The 16,679-nt window shown below is 40.7% G+C and overlaps 1 protein-coding gene across 3 annotated transcripts in view; it reads right to left on the bottom strand.

Annotated features, from left to right (window-relative positions):
* SHISA9 (shisa family member 9) overlaps positions 1-4,891 on the bottom strand; it is a 178,166-nt gene extending 173,275 nt beyond the window's left edge. Inside the window, exons 1-2 of one of the 3 annotated variants that reach the window (XM_039732655.1) lie at positions 4,873-4,891; positions 3,403-4,002 (exon numbers count right to left, since the gene is read on the bottom strand). In XM_039732655.1, the coding sequence (XP_039588589.1) occupies positions 3,403-3,926 (524 nt within the window). In that variant the 5' untranslated portion in view covers positions 3,927-4,002; positions 4,873-4,891. The other 2 variants (XM_039732656.1, XM_039732654.1) reach the window with 2 other exon arrangements.
* Positions 4,892-16,679: the final 11,788 nt, after the last annotated feature.

Below are 16,679 nucleotides of genomic sequence, written 5' to 3'. Positions count from 1 at the left end.
GCTGAAGGGAATACTCATCTCCTTTTAACATCAAGGAACAAATTTTAAAATAAGGAGAAACAAAACATGCAAGGTCTAAAGTGAAAAACACCATGCTGAGTTAATTCTGTGCTGCACTCTCCATGTTCATCTTCCAGATTTACAGTTCCATGCCAACAGAAAGAAAATGTCAAGAGTGCCATACCTGGCCTGTCTCCCCAAAACAAAAGAAGTAACAAGTCCTTTCTCTCTAAGAAAGGACAAGTCTTGACTTTTTTTGATAGAGACTCACCCAAAAGAGACTTTTTCATGTGGATTTTTTTCACTGATTAAATATATTTCCACAATGTTTTTTTCATTGTCAAATATATCAGGAAAATTTAGTGATGTTAATGGAGTGTCCTTGGTTTGTTTTGGTATAGTAGTAAACAAAATTTAAGGAAAGGTAGCTGTATGGAAACTACACTCAGTTAATAAAGAAAGCTTTCTTTATAAATATTGTACCACTCTTACACACACCAGTGTCTTAGTTCAACAGCAAATCTACTGACTGCAAGATGAAGTTCTGCAAGAAATTAAAAAGTGTGGCACAGTTCTGCTTCTTATTTAGAAGTCAATGTTCTTATTCCCACGTGTCAGGTCTCTGTTCATATTTTGGAATATTTTTAGTAAATCAAAAAATGGAAATGTATCATTTACATCAGTTTTAATTAGTTGTTCATTTTTCTTAAATAATCAGCCCCCATTAAAAAAATCAGTTTCCATTCTGCATTGTCTTTTTAGATATGCAGTACTATCCCTTTCTTAGGTGAATTTGTTCATAGAAATGAAAGGGATTCAAATTTTTCATGTATCCATTGGCTAGGCAAGGGAAAGGACACAATCTTAGCTAAGGAAATAGATTACAAATCATTCTCTATGTGTTTCTTGCTGCCAGCCAAGATCGAGTAACACTTAGTACTTTTGCTTTGGCCTACCTAACACTCTCGATGCACTAAACTTCTGCTTATTAATAAGGTTCAGTAGAGAAAAAAAAAATGTAGGAGGTGTTCTTTTTTGCTTTGTTTTTCTGATATTGTAGTGATGAATATTATAAAAGAAGGTGACTATGAATACAGCCTACATATTATGTCAATTGTTGGTACTAGTAACTGTTTGAACAGATAAATTATTTTTAAGCATTACAGCCTTTTTTCAGAACATTAGTAGTGTCAAAAGAGCTAGAATGGAATATTTTAGTTAAACACTCACTTGAGGACTAAGAGGTTACTTCAATTCTTCACTCAATGAATATATTTATAGATTTCAAAGGGATTTACAAATCTAATTCCCTTTCAAATTAATGTTAAACCTATCCCACAACTGGAATAAGAGAGAACTTATTTAAAAAAAAAAGCTGTAGATCTTCTTTTTCAGAATATGACTAGCTATTATGTGTACTGAGTGGGTGACTGTTTTGCCATGTGATCATGACTTTCCAAGTTTCTATATAATCCTGCCTTGAACAGTTTCATGTACAAGATCACAGACGCTGTTAAGTAATCAAGGTAACAGACGACCTTTGCTAAGACCCACTTCAGAAACCTAATCTTTATGCATACCTGACTCAAGGATATAAGAATGATTTTCCAATCCCCCATAATTCTACTTCCATAAACTGAGGCAGAATATCCTTTCAGAATACTTCACACCTGTACTTTACATAGCAAATATTTCTACTCACAGAAGCAGGACCTATTTAAGTCATAATTCACAGGGATGGCTATAACTTCACTCTGTTCTGGGCTTTGTGAATTTTTTTTTTTTTTTTTGCCTGCACAAAGACCCTATAGAGAGAGACTGAAGCAAGGGAGAGCTTTTTGCAAACAAGCTCTGTGGATTAAAATTTAAAAAATACATTGGAACCCATGTATTATTTCAATTTGTATTCAAAATTTATATTCTCAATTTATATTCATTTCTAAAATGTCTAAGGGATTATCATACCTTCCTCAACAAAAACCATCTTTCCAGAAGTATCACTGACACACTCGGTTGACTAAAATTTCTGCAATCTGCTTTTTTCCTCAGTAGTAAAGCATATCCATATCAGCCAGTTTATAAATAGCAAATAATAGCTCGTGAACTGGTGATGCATTTTCAGGAGTATTTCTGTGACTTTCTCTGTTCATTTCAAAATAAGCAGTTAATCAAAAAGTCATGCAGAAACTTCAGTAAAAATGAGGCTCCAGGTGTTGAGTTGATCTCTTGGACTGTATTTCAAAGGATGACTCTTCATCTAAGCTTTAAAGATTGTGGGCTACACCATTAGCAGTCGGGGCAAGAGCAAGTTTTCTGCCACACTGCACGTCCAGTAGAAGGTATCCTTTCATTGTATTTCATCACTGAAGTTGCCCAATATGCTGGGATCTATTTAGACTCTTTAATGGATTTGTTTGTCTTTTTTAATGCCTTCCCCCCATCTGCTTTACTTTCATGTGCCTGGGATTAGCATAAAGAATCAGACAGGCTGCAAACTTGACAAATGTGTTATGCCTTGATTTTGAACTGCTGTGACAATCTGGTTTGGAATATGTTGTTAAAGACACTGGGCTCTGTCCCGAGTTGCCCACCTGCCTATCCACCACTAGGCAGCCAGGATCTGGAGTAGATGGTACACAGCATTCCTAACTCTAGGTGGGGGAGGTTCTCTTGGATATAACTCAGCCATTACACCGTGGAGACAGTTAGAACACACACATACATGGATGAGGCAAGACTTTCGTATTCCATTTTTTACCTCTCAACAGTAACTGAAAAAATGTTAAGAAATTCTACAATAGCTTTTCCTTTCTGTGTCTTCCTCTTCCCTTCCACCCTGACTCATTTTCACAGCTTAGAAATTTTACAAATAGCTCACACACTTGCAAGGGCTGGAGGAGTAGGGAAGGTCCTGCCAAAACCATTTTGCAGCTGGAGAGGGAGGGTGAGATGGCATTTGTTTACATCCTTCTGTTGAGAAGTAAAAACATTTTCCAATCTTTGAAACTGTTGGAAGAGGGAACACATCAGGCTTTCTATAATTCAGTGTTGCTGGTTTCAGAATTTGTTTTTCTATTTATGCACAGTATATCTGGGAACACTTGCTGGATCTTGTTAGGGAGAGGGTCAGGCACTGCAGATAAAAATGGACTACTGTCTGTGCAGACTCCACAATTATCCCTCGTCTTCCTCAATATGCATGTTCTGTGATAACCTGGGCTGGGGGCACCACAGGAGCTCTGCTCAGCAAAGTTGGTCTCTCTCAGTCGCCTTGCAGGGGAATGCAGCCTGCCTGGCAGGAGTTGTTCGTTTGGCAGGGACACATGGGCTCCTCTCTCCTCTCTAGGGGCTGGGCAGAAGGTAGGGGGGAAGGGGACCCTGCTGCCTGGCACTCAGCCTTACCTGGACATGTGCTCCCGCTGGGGTCTGTGTGCCTTCTCCAGCCCTAGTTTGGTGAAGATCCCCACCAGCACCATGACTGCTACAACCCCACAGATGATGTAGACAATAAGGTTGGTTTTATCCCGGGTAGGGTCATGCAGAGGGTCGTCTATGCGGGAAGGAGGCTTCCCAGTGTTCATCCACAACGGCGTCTCATAGTTTGTGCAGGTGCTTTGATCCAGCCTTGTCTTCTTGAACTTGCAGCAAAACCTGAAGCCACAAGTGCCACAGCAGAAGATGAACTCCCCCGAGCTGCAGTTAAAGGGGGGGTCCCACTGCCCCATCACGTCAAAGTAGCCCCTGCAGAAGTCTGGGGTGGGAGGTGGCTCGGAGGGGTCTATCTGCTCCCCGAGGCTGGAGTGGTTTCCTCCCGAGAGCACCACAAAGCTCCCCAGCTGCTGGCCAGCTTTCTCCTGAGCCCGACACACCAGCGTGAGAAGGTCCGCCACCAAGTAGCCGAAGAGCAGCCGAATAAAGCCTTCCATTCTGCCTCCCAGCCCCGGCTCAGCGATGCTGCTGCCGCCGCCGCTCGAGCTGCTGGATGCTGCGCTGCGCCAGGAGCTGAACATAAAGGGGCTCCGTCAGGAGCCGGGCGTCCGCTCAGCCCGCGCTCGCCTCCAGCACCACGGACAGCCCCGAACGGGCCGGGCACGGTCCGCAGCCCCGCGCAGGGTCCGCAGCCCAGCCCCGCTCCGCTCCGGAGCAGCGAGCGCGCGGCACTTGTGGAGCGGAGTGCGCGTGAGAGAGAGCGCGGGAGGAGGAGGAGGAGGAGAAGGAGGAGGAGGAGGAAGAGGAGGACCGAGGGGTGGAGGTGGCGGCGGCGTGCGGGGCACCGCGCTGGGCTGGCAGAGGGGCGTGGAGGGGCCGCCAAGCGGGAGGGCTGAGGCGAGGGCGCTGCAGGGGCGGGAGGAGGAGAGAGGGCGAGCGAGGAGCCTCCCCGCGCAGCCTGGTGCCAGCGCGGGGCGCCGGGGGCACCCACCTTCCGCTCCCCCGCGGAGCCCGACGCGGTCTCTCGCACAACTCCCTCAGACACCCGCGGCGCCCGCCGAGCCCCGCCCGCGGCCGGGCTGCTAGGGCAGGGCGCGGGAGGCTGGACGGACCGGCCGCGGCATCCAGCCGCCGGGGAAGGGAGATGCGCCGTGGAGGGCGGGCGAGCGCGGTGCCAGCGGGGAGAGCCCAGCCCGTCCTCTGAGGCGGCCGCGGGAAGCTGCGTGCCACAGACGGGGCTGCCCGCCCGCCTGTCCCCCCCGGCAGCCCCGCTGAGGGGCCGGCGACTTCTCCCTTTCTCCCTCTCTCTCTCTCTCTCTCTCTCACCCTCTCTCTCTCTTCTTCCCTTCCAGCCCCTCTGTGGGGCTCTCGGTCCTCGCATCAGCCCCGCCGCAGAGCCGACCCCCGCCTCGCCCCCCTCACCCGCTCCCCGCCATCCCTTACATAAGAGACTTCCCGTCCCGGCGGGCGCTCCCCACAGGTGCGTCTCCAAAAGCGCGGGAGCGCCGCCTCGTCCCCTGCCTCCCTCAGCGGGCTCGGGGGCAGCCGGCCCGGCCCGGGCTGGGCTGGGCTGGGCGAGTCTGGGGCAGCTCCGCGGCAGGAGAGCTCCTCTGCCGATAAGTAGAGCGCTCCTTCTCCCGGGAACTCCTCTCCGAGCGCTCTCCGGAGACGCACTCACCTGCGAGGCAAAGGCAGGTGCCGCGGGCGGAGCGGCGCCCATGGGGCCGCAGCTCCGCTAAGGCCGGGCGGGAGCGGGCGCTGCCCCGGCCCCGGCGTGCCGAGCACGGGTACAGCGGTGCTCGCAGTGCATGCTGCCGAGCAGGGCTTTGTCTGCTAAACATGAGCTGCTCCTGCACATCATTTATTTAAAAATCTCCTTATAGTGTCAGTCAGTTGGCTCCAGAGGGCACGGTGAGGCAGCGGGTTGTTTGCGAGATACAGAATTGAAATAACTTCCCGAATCAGAGAACTGACTCTGGGAAAGACTTTTTAGTGATTCGCTCTCCATCGCCGTTACTTAACTCTCTCATCTCTGTCGTTTGGTTCGGCGGTAACCTGTGCAAGTAGCAATAATATTATCCTGAATACTATGCTGCCACCAAATGTAGGAAATAAGCCCACTATGGCGTGATTTAACAGTGTGGGCTGGTGCTGAACGCCGCTTCCCTTTTCCTCGGCGCACGTCTGTCAGTGCCTTGCCGTGGCCCCAGGGCTGCCCTTGGCTCTGGGCAAGGCTGGTGTGCTGGGGCTCTGCCATGCCAGCCTGCCCTGCCTCTCCCTCTGCATCCCCGGCGCTCTTCAGGAACTTGGGCCAAGTCCGTGTGGAGTTGTTACGCAGTAAATAAATGGAAAGGTGAGGCAGAGGACAAAGCAGACGTTTGGAATCTGAGAGGCCTGTCGTTTGCTAATTGCAATCCTTTGCCTTCTCTTAAAAATAGACTCTAAGTACAGTGATGATTCCACTGAACAGTTTGACAGTAAGCCTGGCATCCTGGTCCAGGAGGTAGGTTAGAAAGCCCCTTTTTTTCTCAGCAGAGAAAAACAATCAGTCCCAGCCAAAAACCAGCCTTTCTAGGTTTTAATATTTAATTCTTAAAACCTCCACCTCATCAACATCCCCTTTCAAGTCTCCTCTGAAATCATATCATTCCTCCCTTGTGTATACTTCTCTCTGCTATTATTTATTATTTAACACTTTGTGATGCAGTTTGTGCTGAAAATACTGCACAAAATGAATCTTTACCACACTTATTATTGCACCTAGAGACATTTAAGGTCCAGTCTGTCAAGCACTTAAGATTATGCAAGTTTCCCTGTTGATTTGACGGCTAAAAAGCTGCTTAAATATTTTGCATGATTAGTGCTATACATGTGCCGAAATAATAACATTCAAAACCGATTTATTTTATGGGTTCTTAATCCTGACTAAATATGGTACAAGTTTCTTGTTTTTCTGAGTTCCTAGGGTTTTCCCTAAGAATTCCCCTACAAAAAAGAAGCCCAAAGGGTTTAGGCTAGAACCTGACATCTGTGGGATTCAGGTCCATGAGATCAGAACTTAACCCTAAGTGACATGTGCTTGGGAAAAAACAGGAGGGTGATCAAACCTTCTTGAGAAAAAAACATTTTCTATAGCACCAATAGATTTTGGATCAGACCTATGGAACCCATAAATCATGCTACCCTGAATTAATTATAAGTTGCTTCAGTCAATCTTTCTCTGCCAGTTAGTTGTATTAGCAGTGATTTTAGCTGTACCATGTCTTAGAATTCTAGTAGTGAACTGGAGTTGTTCTAGACTGGGGCACAAACCATTTTCACTAGACCTGTGGCAGTGTGCTTTAATGGCTTCACAGCATATATTTTTAAGAACACCTGCATGACCAAAATATAAACCCACTAGTTACAATAATGGAAATTAAAATAGTTGAGAGAAATTAGTATTACACACTGTACTGAGGCACATTTTGGGTCATTGTGTGATTTTATAAAAGTTTTCACAATTAAGTCAGTCAATAAATGTCTTATTTATTTCAGTTATGCTTAACAAGTTGAGAAACATGAAAGAGTTCCTGGTTTCACACCATCATCTTCTACTTTCAAGACTTCAAGAATTTCAAGACATCTCTTTCTGACATTGCTTTAAGGCAAGTAATAATTGCCTACTTTTCTACAGATTTATCCCATAAGGAATGTTCTTTGCTTCTGAAATAACTGAGAGGATGAATGTTTCAACCTGAACCTACAGGTTCTCTTTACTCAAGTGTATATCCATGTAATTAAGTGGAATTCTTACTTTAGGCACTAGGCATATACAAAATTCTTGTTATATTTTCCCTCTAATTTCTTTTACTTGTTTTCACCAAGAAGATGTGAATCAATGGCAATGCTTGTGGTTCAACTTTAACCTAGAAAATAGGCACCTTTCCTGGTAAATTCAGTAGCAATGTATACTCATGTCACAGGGAAGCTGCATACTCATACTTGATTTATTGAATTCTGTGTGGAATTGTATATAGAACTGATTCTTGCAGAGGTTTTTTATGTAAGTAAGAGAGTTTGAAAAAGAGTAAAATTAGGAGAGAAAGTGAGTGAGTTAACCTGAATTTTGGGGTGGTGGCAAATATAAAGAGTATAGAAGAACTAGACCATATGGAGCAATTGCAATTATTATGTTCACAATTCTGTATTTAATTTTTGTTTATAATAACAATGTTGATGCAAGCTTTGAGTATTTCCCTGGGACTGATCACTTGACAGAGAGAATAGTCCTTTGCTGAGCACTGAGTCAGTGGAGCTTTCTAGCTAATCATTATTTCCCAAAAAATGCCCTATAGCTCAATCATTACTATTAACAGACATTCCAGAGCTGAGAATATCTATCAATAAGAAACAGCTAGACAGGCCTGATCTCAGGCACTATTGATGTGAAAGATATTTTGTAATAAGAAATGTTGTGTGGAAATTGGAATGAAGCTGTCAGCGTCTGTTTCCTTGGTACTCATTTCATGCTGTAGTGGGGTGTCTGGATGTAGACACAAAATGTTTTGCGGCTGGAGAACAGAAGAAGTGATGGTTCTTTTGTGCCAGATCAAGGGGCAGCAGGTTTGCAATCACTGCCTTTAAAAGAACCGTTCAGTGGTGGAAGATGTCTGCTGGGCAGCACTAGGGAAGCTTGAGACTGGAAGAAGTATCTTAGCAGACATGAGTTAAAGAACTCTTTAAAGAAAGAGTTAAAGAAGTGTGTTTTACCAAGGAGGCTACAAGTGACATAATGTTTATGGATACTGAAAAAAGTCCTATGATGCACAAATACTGTAAACACCCTGAATCACACAACACAGAAGTTTGAGGGTTTTTTTTAACAACCCTACATTCTTGAATTTGCATAGATCAGAGAGCCCCACCAAGTTCTGTCATTCCTCTATGAGCAGTGTCCTTCCCCAGAGGTATTAGTCTGGCTGGGTGGTTAAAATGCATTTGCTTTTAGTTACATAGCAAACATTTCATAAGCCTTTGCTCTTTTAACCAATAACTGCAATCATTAATGTATCAGTACAACAGTGTGTGAAATCCCAACCTGCACTGTGTTGACACTAAATACACTTCTGCTTTTATAAATAGTGAGCACACATCTTCTAACTAACCTTTCCCTTTTCATTAAAAAAGATGCACATACAGACTAGGACAGAAGCAGATTGTTCTCATAATTTCATGGATTCATAGCAATTTTAACAGGAACATCTCACATTGACCTCTTCTTTGCTATTGTCATCAGGTCTCAAAAAATACACTTTGTATGTAGCAAAGGAATCACCATCAAGAGATTTTAATGAGCCAAGAGGTGCTGCATGAATGAAAAACCATGAGAGACATGGTTTTACAGCTTATTGAGGAGGAATATAATTTATTGCAATTCTATAATGTAGAAATTACCTTTATAACCTAATATTTTTCCTCTTTAGTCTTCTTGTAAAACCTAAATTGTAGTAATTATGTGGGTTGGGTTTGAGGCAGACAGTAACTGCAACAACGTTTGGAGTGGACTTCATGAAATCCCAAGAGTTCTTGTAGTTTCAGCTTAATTCAAAGGAGATTAAGAAAATTCAGATAAATGTAGAAGGTAAATAGAGTACTTGAAAATAAACATACAAAAGCAAATACACGTGTAGTGCAAATGTCTTCAGTATACAGCAGTGGGAAGAAAGTGCCAACAGGTCTAAAGCAGCTTCCAGCAGTGTAGCTGAAAAACGAGCTGTGCCCTCGGGTTTGCCTGTTGCACAGCTACTGCTCTGATCCTGAACAAGGAAAGCTGACAGCCAGTTTCTCTCTTTGGCAAAACAGACGTTACTTTTGAATTGTAGCAGTATTGCAAGTACCAGTGAACAAGGTACGTTTCTACTTGTTATAAATTAGACTGACATGGAATTTAGATCTGGAGTGATTGGCCAGGTGTCTGAGGATTACTGCAGCTGACAAAGAAGGCTCTGCAGATCATTGCAAACTTGTGCCAACAAAATCTTTATCTTGTTAAAAAAAAAAAAAAGGAAAAAAGATAAATAAAAGCTACACAGGATCAAAAAAATTGGAACTGACTTTTGTATCTTTCCAACTGAAAAGCAAACCACCTTTGTTCCCATGAGTTCAACTTTTCAAGGCAGAAAAGAAGACTTTCTACACAGGCCTAAAATAGCATTAAAAATTGTCAAGGTTAAAGTGAGTATAATAGGCTGTGTACTGTGCCTGAGCATAGAGAAGCTGTGCTTAGATATAGAGCAGGACACATAGGAGAGAAAATTTTCTGATCATCTGCTGTTTGACTCTGGCATATGTTAGACCAGCTGAGGAGCTGATCTAACCAATACTTCTTCTAAAACTCCTCAGCAACTGAGATAAAGAGGTAGACAAGTTTAGTCTACAGTGTGCATTCTTCAGGCCTGGAACATCCATGGATAGAAGGCAGAACAAGAAGCCAAACTGATGAGTCAAATAAAGTCTGCCAGTTTCAGCACTAATAACCCTCAAGGGCTATAGAAGTGAGTTGTAAACCTCAGAAGTGAGCAACTTGCTCTTCACAGAAATGTGAAGTTGCTGTATTACTTAACTAACAAAATAGTTTAGCCACCATATATTTTGCATGTCTTCCAAAATGTTCTGTCAAGCAACTAAAATCAAAAATTCTTACTGAAAATTAGACTTTTTTAGTGTGCTTCCCTGATAATAAGCTTTAATGATGTCTCCCTGTATCAATGTCACAACATGCCCATCAGGAGCTTGATGTATTTTGAGACTTACATATAGTACTAATATATAGATGCAGGAATTTTCAGATTTATGAATAAGAAAATTTCTCTTGACAGTTCCATTTTTAAAGGATGCTCACTGTTAAAAAGATGTTCAGGATGTTAAAATGCTAAGTCACGAGACAGAGGAAATAAGTGGCACAAAGTAATTATGGCCAGAGTTCTGTGATACCTTTTTAATTCTATGACAGAGTTATCAGTGTCAGGAGATGCTGTCACCAGTTTTCAGGTGTCTGTCAGATTCACTTATGTGACTGTAGGCCTGGCAAGGGGGTCAGATGTCAAGAAGGTTAAACATCCACGGACCAACTCAGTATCTACTAAATTCAACAACTGTCTGCTCACTGATTTAAAATGGAAACTGCACTGCACTGAGTGATTTTGCTCAAGAGATGCTGAATAATCACAGCTTACATGAAACCACCAGATGTCTGAGTGGTCAGTACATCTGAAAACCGGGTCACATATTTGAAAGCCCAATAATGAATTCAGAAACTAAATTTAGGCCCATATGTTGGAAAGCTGTTGACGTGCACAAATACACACACAGGTTCCAGACCACGCTTTTAGGCAGATGGTAGCAACTGTCCCTTCTTGACTCCACTTGACAGCCAACTGTAAAGAGCAGTGCTAAAGCTGGCTCCAAAGGGATTTGCTCCTCTGTCCTTTAGCATGAAAGCTAGAGAGAAGAAATAACCTATCAACCAGGTACTGACAGATGGGTCAAAAACCCAGGAAGATTTCAAGGTGGAAGAATAAATGCCATTCCTTATGTTTTCTTTCTAGACAGCGTTCTGATAATGCTAACAGTATTCATCATTCATATTTCTGAGCACAGTGCAACTCTGTTACACCTACATAAATGCAATATCTATCTAGAACATCTGTCTAGGTAGTCTGTTTTACTATCTTGAATGAAAAGGCATCAACCTAATTTTGTTGCTCTGTGCATGAAAGCCAATATTAAACTGAAAATTTAATGCGTAGAGTAACTAATGTGTAGCAGAACATTTAAAATAATTTTTTGTGGTTTTATAACATATATTTGCCTAGAGTTTTGGGGTTTTTTTATTATTATTATTGTGAAAGTGTAGTGATCCCACAGCTGGATAAATAATAGGACAAATAAAAGGATTTTAACTGCATTGTGAAATGCACATCAGGGAGTCTTAAGAAGTGTTGCAAAAAGATGCTGACAGCAGATTCTTGTGGTATCTTTTTGTTGTAGTGTTTACTTAAATCAGCAGATTATCTCTAACCTGCTAAATATAATCCAATGTTAATAAAATATTTAGGATATCTGTTCCCTAATACATGTATTTTGGAGATTATTGCAGAGTACAATAAGGTTAAACACAGTTTTATCACAAAACACTGGTATCTGAGAGTACAGCTTCATAATGGATTGTTTAATCTGTAATCAATATAGGCAAGTAACTCAGGAGTAAAATGTAAAGAAGCTGTAAAAGGAATATTTCAGTGTTACATTGCAATAATATATATATATGTGTATACTTTTATATACACACACACATAACTATAGGGCCAGTTGTACCAGTTGTAACAGAATACTTGGTAAGAGGACAACTCACAATTTTCTTGGGTGTGTGTGGGCATTAGTCTGTCATTCACTCCCATACACCTGACAGAAAGCTAGACTTCTTAAAGGCAACTTTGTGATTTCTGTACACCCTGAACCCTTAAATAGGATTTTCCAGTTTAAAAAAATTTTCCTGTGAATTTAGGGATTGATCTTCCTAAAAAGAAAAAAATAACAAAATTTAAAAGGAAATTGCTCATAATTTCTATGCAAACTAGAAGAGTTGACATGAGTCTTGATAATATGATTAACAAGGACATAATTTAGATGGCTGAACAATAGGATCATTTTCCTACATCAACAATGCAAATATTTCAACACAGAAAATGACCATAAGTGAAAAAGAGCAGATATCTCATAATACCCAATTATCTCACTTGTTTCTGTCATAATGTTTAGCTCAATTTAACAAAAAAAAGAAAATACTAAAACACTTGCACAGCAAGATCAGAAATAGATCCTCCATGTAAAGCCTCAGCCTGGATCCAGTTTTAAATTTTTTTTGTCTCATTGCATAGGATGTTTTTAGTATTAGTTCTGTTGACCATCAATAATTAATTATTGATAGCTGCATGCAATGTCTTGACTCATTATTATTAACAGGAATACTACCATTAAATTCAATGGAGTGAAGATTTCACTCTAAGGAACAAGATTTTATAAGTTTATTCTCATTGAGATGTTCTTTATAGTACATAATATTCTATTTCTTTCAATGAGGTAATTTTATAATGCTAGTGATCTTCATAATGAAAACAAACCCAAAATTTTTTTTATTTAGATGAGATAAATACTTTCTAGACTAGGTTACGTAAGAACCCAGAAATATTACAATTCTCTTTTCTTACAGGAAAAGTGTGAAAAATAATAGCAGTCTCATTGATTCACTAAATCTTTCTCAAGATATTTAGTAACTGTAGGTTTTTAATAGTAAACACTGCTATTTTAAATTTACAGTTTATTCCAGTTGCACAGTACAAGGATGCCATTGTGCTTGACACTACTTTGTGTCCTTGCTGGCAGCTTCTTTATAAGTCAAAGGTTGAGTGGGTATGGACAAGGTATAAATCTTTCAGCTGCAAAGTATTCTGAGGACTAAGTAGAAGAAATGTTGCAAGGAAAGCAGATATTTATAAACCAGGTTTATAAATCTGTTCTTGAGTGTATTAAAATTAAAAATTAAACATTTTTCACTGAGGAATTAATTTTGAAAGTACTTTAGCTACTGAAATATTTTATCTGTTTACATACCTGGATGTTTCCAAAACAGTTACATTTTAAAAGATGAAGCACTAGGTACTGGGAGAATGTTAGTAGATGAAATGCTCTGGATCTAAATGAGACCAGGGCTCCTTTTAGCCAGGATGAATTTCACTCTTTATTTGCTTGAGTTGCAGCAATTTGATTAACCAAAGTTTATCCAGAAGCAAATTAGTGCTGAAGTGTGAAAATCAGAGCATTGAGACTACTATCATAGCACTAGGCTGGCTTTTTATATCAGAAGAGTCCAATTAAGCAAACCTGGCAGAAACCTTAAAAGTAAGTATCTTCTGCTGGTTGCTAGTAAAGAATTGATCCCTCTTTTTTTGAGAGAAACAGTACCTGTTTGCCCAATGAGGAGCTGAAGGAGAAAAATAGAGTGTAATACCAGAACTACACAGATTTCTTCTGGCTCTGGAGGCCAAGAGAAACAACTGGAAATTCTAGTACCAGCTTGCTTGTAATATAATTATTTCTGGCTGACAGCAAGGTAACAGATGCTTCTTCAGGTCAGGGCTTCCCAATCTGCTCCTAGGTAAACTTTCCATCCTTGTTGACACTAGCTGGACTTCAATTATTGTGGCACATCAGGGGCATGAACAACCCACATGCAGATCTCTCAATCCTTTAAAATGCACAGTGGGAGGATCTCTCAATCCCTTAAAATGCAGTACAGTTTAACAATACTGCCTTACAAAATTGCACCTGCACAGGAAAGAAATTTAGCCTTAAGCAAACAGTTTGTTCAGCCCCCAGAAACTTTGTTGGAGAAAGCTTTGGGCAAACACAAGTTACAGTTTACTATAGTTTGCCTGAAAATAAATATGTAAATCAACCTGGCTTTTGGTTAAGTTGGACCTTCTCTGGAGACAAATTAGACTTGAAGGTTTTTAGAGAAGCAAAAGGAATATTTTCTTTCCCACCTGCCTGTTCCAGAAGGAATGCAATGATCTCCATCCATGTAAGCTTGGAAGTATAATAATGAATTCTGCTAGAAGTTCAGCGCTGGCAAATCCTCACCATTTAAGAATTATTTAATACTTTTTGCAGAAATTATCATAACTAACACTAGATTAGATTAGAATTGCTTGAGAACTGGTAGTTTAAAAGGAACTGTCATAAATATTGTAGTGAAGTGCAGCTTGTTGATACAGTATTACATCACATTTTGTACATCAAATAGGCATAGTAACATCTTCAACCATTTAATCCAATTAATCAATCACAGTTTTTTATATTGTATACATATTTTGTGTATATATACATTATATATATATATATATATATACACATAGATATGCTTTTTTCCCTAAGTCAGTTGCTCTGTTCCAAATGGCTAATTTTAAAATGGTTTTCCATAGTGCTTGTCTTGGAGAATAAACTGAAGTGCAGATTCAGACACATTATTATATTCTTCTTAGCATGCTGAGATCTTAAGATGTTTAGAAATATTGTGGAACTGCAAAAAAGACACAGTCAACTAATTCCTTCATTTGAATAATTAAACATTTTAAATACTCCCTCCATACCTTATGTTCAGCTCTAGATCTAACATTAACAGTAGCTTGTACTGTATGCTGCAGGAGACCGTTAGGCACATGATTCCTAGAACCTGGGGAGGAAAAAATTTCCAGGTACTATGAATTTACCTACCCAATGACAAAGTTGTCTTGTTCTAATTCAAACATGTTTCACACCACAGTAATTACTCCATATGAATGTTGTGCTTTTATTTGAATGAAAAATTCAGCACAGTTAATTATTTTTAAAAAATTGTTATGGTTGATGAATTCATCCAATTGCATTCAACAAAAATGCTAATCACACGTCACTATTTTTGAGCTGTTTCTGGTTTACCACTCATTCCAGTACCATGGTCAGTTAAGTAAGTCCATGGGATAAATTCATGACCACAGGTTTGTGGCCAGACTCTGTTGTCAAGTGGGTGTTGTCAGGATGTCATGGCTAGAGAGATCTGTGGTGAGGACACCCCTACAGACACACAGTGTCCCTACTCAGTGCATTGGCTTTGTGCCATTTGCTCGCTGTCAGGGCCACTCTGGGGCAGTGTGCAATGTCCACCATGCTTTTTGAATGAGCCTGACTCTGCTTCATGGCAGGAAGGTCTTAATTCCATCTGATTTTAAAGCTAGAAATGGGTGGCACAGTTCATTTGCAAGGACACTGGGTTTGTTTGCCACAGAGTACATTTGGAAGGGTTGGATGGAGCATCTTCTCATTGGTAGCCTAGTGCTGTACATAGCCTTCTGCAATTCCTTTCTGTGTATTCCTGCAACCAACTGGCAAACATCAAAATTATCTTTAAGGGTTCCAAGTGATCTGCAGAAGAGGCACTTGAGTTAATTTCTATATTTTGCCTGATGTACAGGGGACATATCTTTATGGTGATCACCCTTCAGCAAATGCAGGAATGGATCAATAAGACCAAGCAATATTTCCATGAATAAAATTTTTCTTCTCCCTTGTTTCAAAATCAGAAGAAATTCAAAGGGTGGGAAAACCACTTTTCTAGTGTCAATTAGACTGGATTTTTATGCTTGGACATTGGACTCTGTTACATTTGTAACAGAGATTTGAAAACTACTGGAGCATTAAAAATTTGAAAGAACACTCTGGGAATACAGACAGTGTTTGCTGTCATTGACTTAGTTGTTATGAATAAGTACAACTGGAAGGAATCTGAAAAAAATCATTGCAAACACAGGGAAGGAGGCTGGTAGCTGAAGTGAAAGGTAGTACAAAACAGGTGGATGACATTTGCCTTGTAGGGCATGCAGTCTTGTCCTCATCTATTATTAATTTTAAAAGTAGAAGCTTTGTGGTGCATGTTATGCCTTCACTCATAAATCAGCCTCTGTGTGCCTCTACCTGTATCCAAATTTTTCGTTACTTCTTTTTACCCAAGGCCTGTAAAACACCTACAGATCTTTAGACCAGGAATCTGAGGGAAGTGGAAAATGTAATTTATTGCTGAGATAATACTGTTGAAAAATGGATCCTTCTGGTTATCTAATACAATCATTAATGGGAAAAGAAAGGTCCTTGAAATTCTGAGAGACAAAAGTGCTAGACACAGCTGAAGGAGAACCCACACTGAAACCTAAAAAAAAATCAAGTACTATTTAATTTTCAAATCACATTTCCTACAAATTAAAATAAGGGGTTTGTAATAGCGATAATTACCTATTCAGCATCCTTCATCAGTCTCTGAACTCATTTTCTTCAGTCATTACTTGAGTGAAAAAAAAAAATTAAATGGGTCATTTATGGTTTAAATTAATCTGTGCTTTTCCCGGAGTACCTCCTTTGTTCACCTCCAGCTTTAATTACTGAAAAACATTTTGTTTTATAGAAATCTGTGGCAAAATAGATGCATCCTTCATAGTCATCCTATTTCAGGAAGTACAGTGACTGCTATATTAGTGACATCACAGATGGTAAAGTCAATTTTAAGATCTACTTCACATGCAAAACCTGGCATACAATATGAGAGAATACTAATGTGTAGAAGAGTTCTATGAAGAGTTTAGCGAACATAAATCATTCTTCAAAGCAGCAAAGATTCT

This window comes from Passer montanus, unplaced genomic scaffold, assembly GCF_014805655.1.
Source record: "Passer montanus isolate IOZ18808 unplaced genomic scaffold, ASM1480565v1 scaffold8, whole genome shotgun sequence".
Classification (NCBI taxonomy): Eukaryota; Metazoa; Chordata; class Aves; order Passeriformes; family Passeridae; genus Passer; species Passer montanus.
The sequence above is the reverse complement of the archived record's forward strand: the minus strand, read 5'-3'. Positions and strand labels throughout refer to the sequence as shown.